General features: G+C 42.3%; 1 protein-coding gene across 1 annotated transcript; it reads right to left on the bottom strand.

Annotated features, from left to right (window-relative positions):
- Positions 1-614: 614 nt before the first annotated feature.
- LOC139883162 (uncharacterized) lies at positions 615-1392 on the bottom strand. The gene is made up of 2 exons (XM_071867378.1): positions 1148-1392; positions 615-1083 (listed from the first exon to the last, which is right to left on the bottom strand). The coding sequence occupies exons 1-2, from the start codon at positions 1390-1392 to the stop codon at positions 615-617; spliced, it is 714 nt and encodes a 237-aa protein (XP_071723479.1).
- Between the last annotated feature and the right edge of the window lie 226 nt (positions 1393-1618).

Genomic DNA, 1618 nt, shown 5'->3' with positions numbered 1-1618 from the left:
GCATTATCTGTGCAACATGTTATCGAACTTTGTATTGCCTTGGTATCTTCCCGAATATAGATTACGACGTCCTTGGTGCTCCCTTATTGACTGTCACCTTCATTTTAATGGGCAATATTGAATTTAAATATTGGTGTGACTGAACCTGGCACGTGGCGCCAAGCTGCCTACGTATCCTCTTTGCAAAAGAATCAAGTCATCACGTAGTTTAGGGTAATGCTTTCAAGCACAGAGCATGAAAGTTTTGAGCATTTTATACTCTTGCCTAAGAGTTGCCATTAATTTCCTCGTGAAGTTGTTTTATCACAAGTTGGCTCTCATGTAAATAGCATGACTATTCACACAGACTTGTGTGTTTTGAGCACTTTATACTCGTGCTCGTGAGTTGCCATTTTTTTCGCGTGAAGTTGTTTTATCACAAGTTGGCTCTCCTGTAAATAGCGTGACTATTCACACAGACTCATGTGATGGAATAGATGGGTGTGAAAGTAGAAGGTAATGTAAATACGTATCCTTAGAGGAATCAAGTCATGCATAGTTCACTTTGCCCCCAACATTTGGCTGAGGGTACAGACAAACATCTCAAGGATAGTATCGTTTAAGATATTTGTTGTTTATCGGACCAACTCGAACACAATCTTCGCCAATGATTTTGCAAGCACCAATGCTATGACCTCTTGGACGACGTAAGGCCCATCCCACTTTGTTGTAAATTTGTCTCCCATCTTCATAGTGATGTTGATAGGCCTTCTAACTGCAAGAACTAGATCTCCAACTTGAAAAGACCGCTGATGAATCTTCTTATTGAAAGATTTTGCAATTCTATCTTGATAACATTCTAAACATTGTTGTGCATCTAGCCTTTTTTTGTCTAGTGCTTCCAGCTCTTGGAGCCTCAACTTGTGGCTCTCCTCCTCGGTTTGTCCTTCCTGTAAAGCGACTCTAAGCGAGGGTATCTGTTGTTCTAGAGGCAAGACGACTTCAGTACCGTAGACGCCTTGGCGTTCAATATGTCGTGCGGTAAGCCCATATGGCTTCACCCAACTTTTCATGCCAAGTCTTCTTAGAAGAGTTGGCAATTTTCTTCAATAGATTACAAAGTGTTTTGTTGAATGCTTCTGCCAAACCGTTTGCCGGCGCATTGTACATCGTGGACTTATGTCGCCGAAAGCCAAATTCCATGCAAAATCTATCCAGTGCCTTATTGCTAAAGTTCTTTCCATTATCAGTCGTGATGGATCGAGGAACCCCATAGCGATGTATTATATGCATCTTAAGAAAGTCAATGATGGTCTCCTTCTTCACCTCCTTACGCGAAATTGCTTCCGCCCACTTAGAGAAGTAGTCAGTCGCTGCTAATATGCACTGATGTCCACCTAACGACTTGATCATTGGTCAAACTACATCAAGCCCCCAAGCATCAAACGACATGATGCAACAGTAGGATGTAGGAGTTCAGGTGGCTGATGAAGAAGTTGGCATTAAACTGACATGCTTGACACTGCTTTGCGTAATCCATACAATCATGCACCATGGTCGGCCAGTAATATCTCATTTGTTTAATCTGAAAATGGAGCTTAGGTCCGGATTGATGGGCTCCGCAACTTCCTTCGTGAGC

This window comes from Rutidosis leptorrhynchoides, unplaced genomic scaffold (genome assembly GCF_046630445.1).
Source record: "Rutidosis leptorrhynchoides isolate AG116_Rl617_1_P2 unplaced genomic scaffold, CSIRO_AGI_Rlap_v1 contig362, whole genome shotgun sequence".
Classification (NCBI taxonomy): Eukaryota; Viridiplantae; Streptophyta; class Magnoliopsida; order Asterales; family Asteraceae; genus Rutidosis; species Rutidosis leptorrhynchoides.
This window is presented reverse-complemented; position numbering and strand designations above follow the sequence as displayed.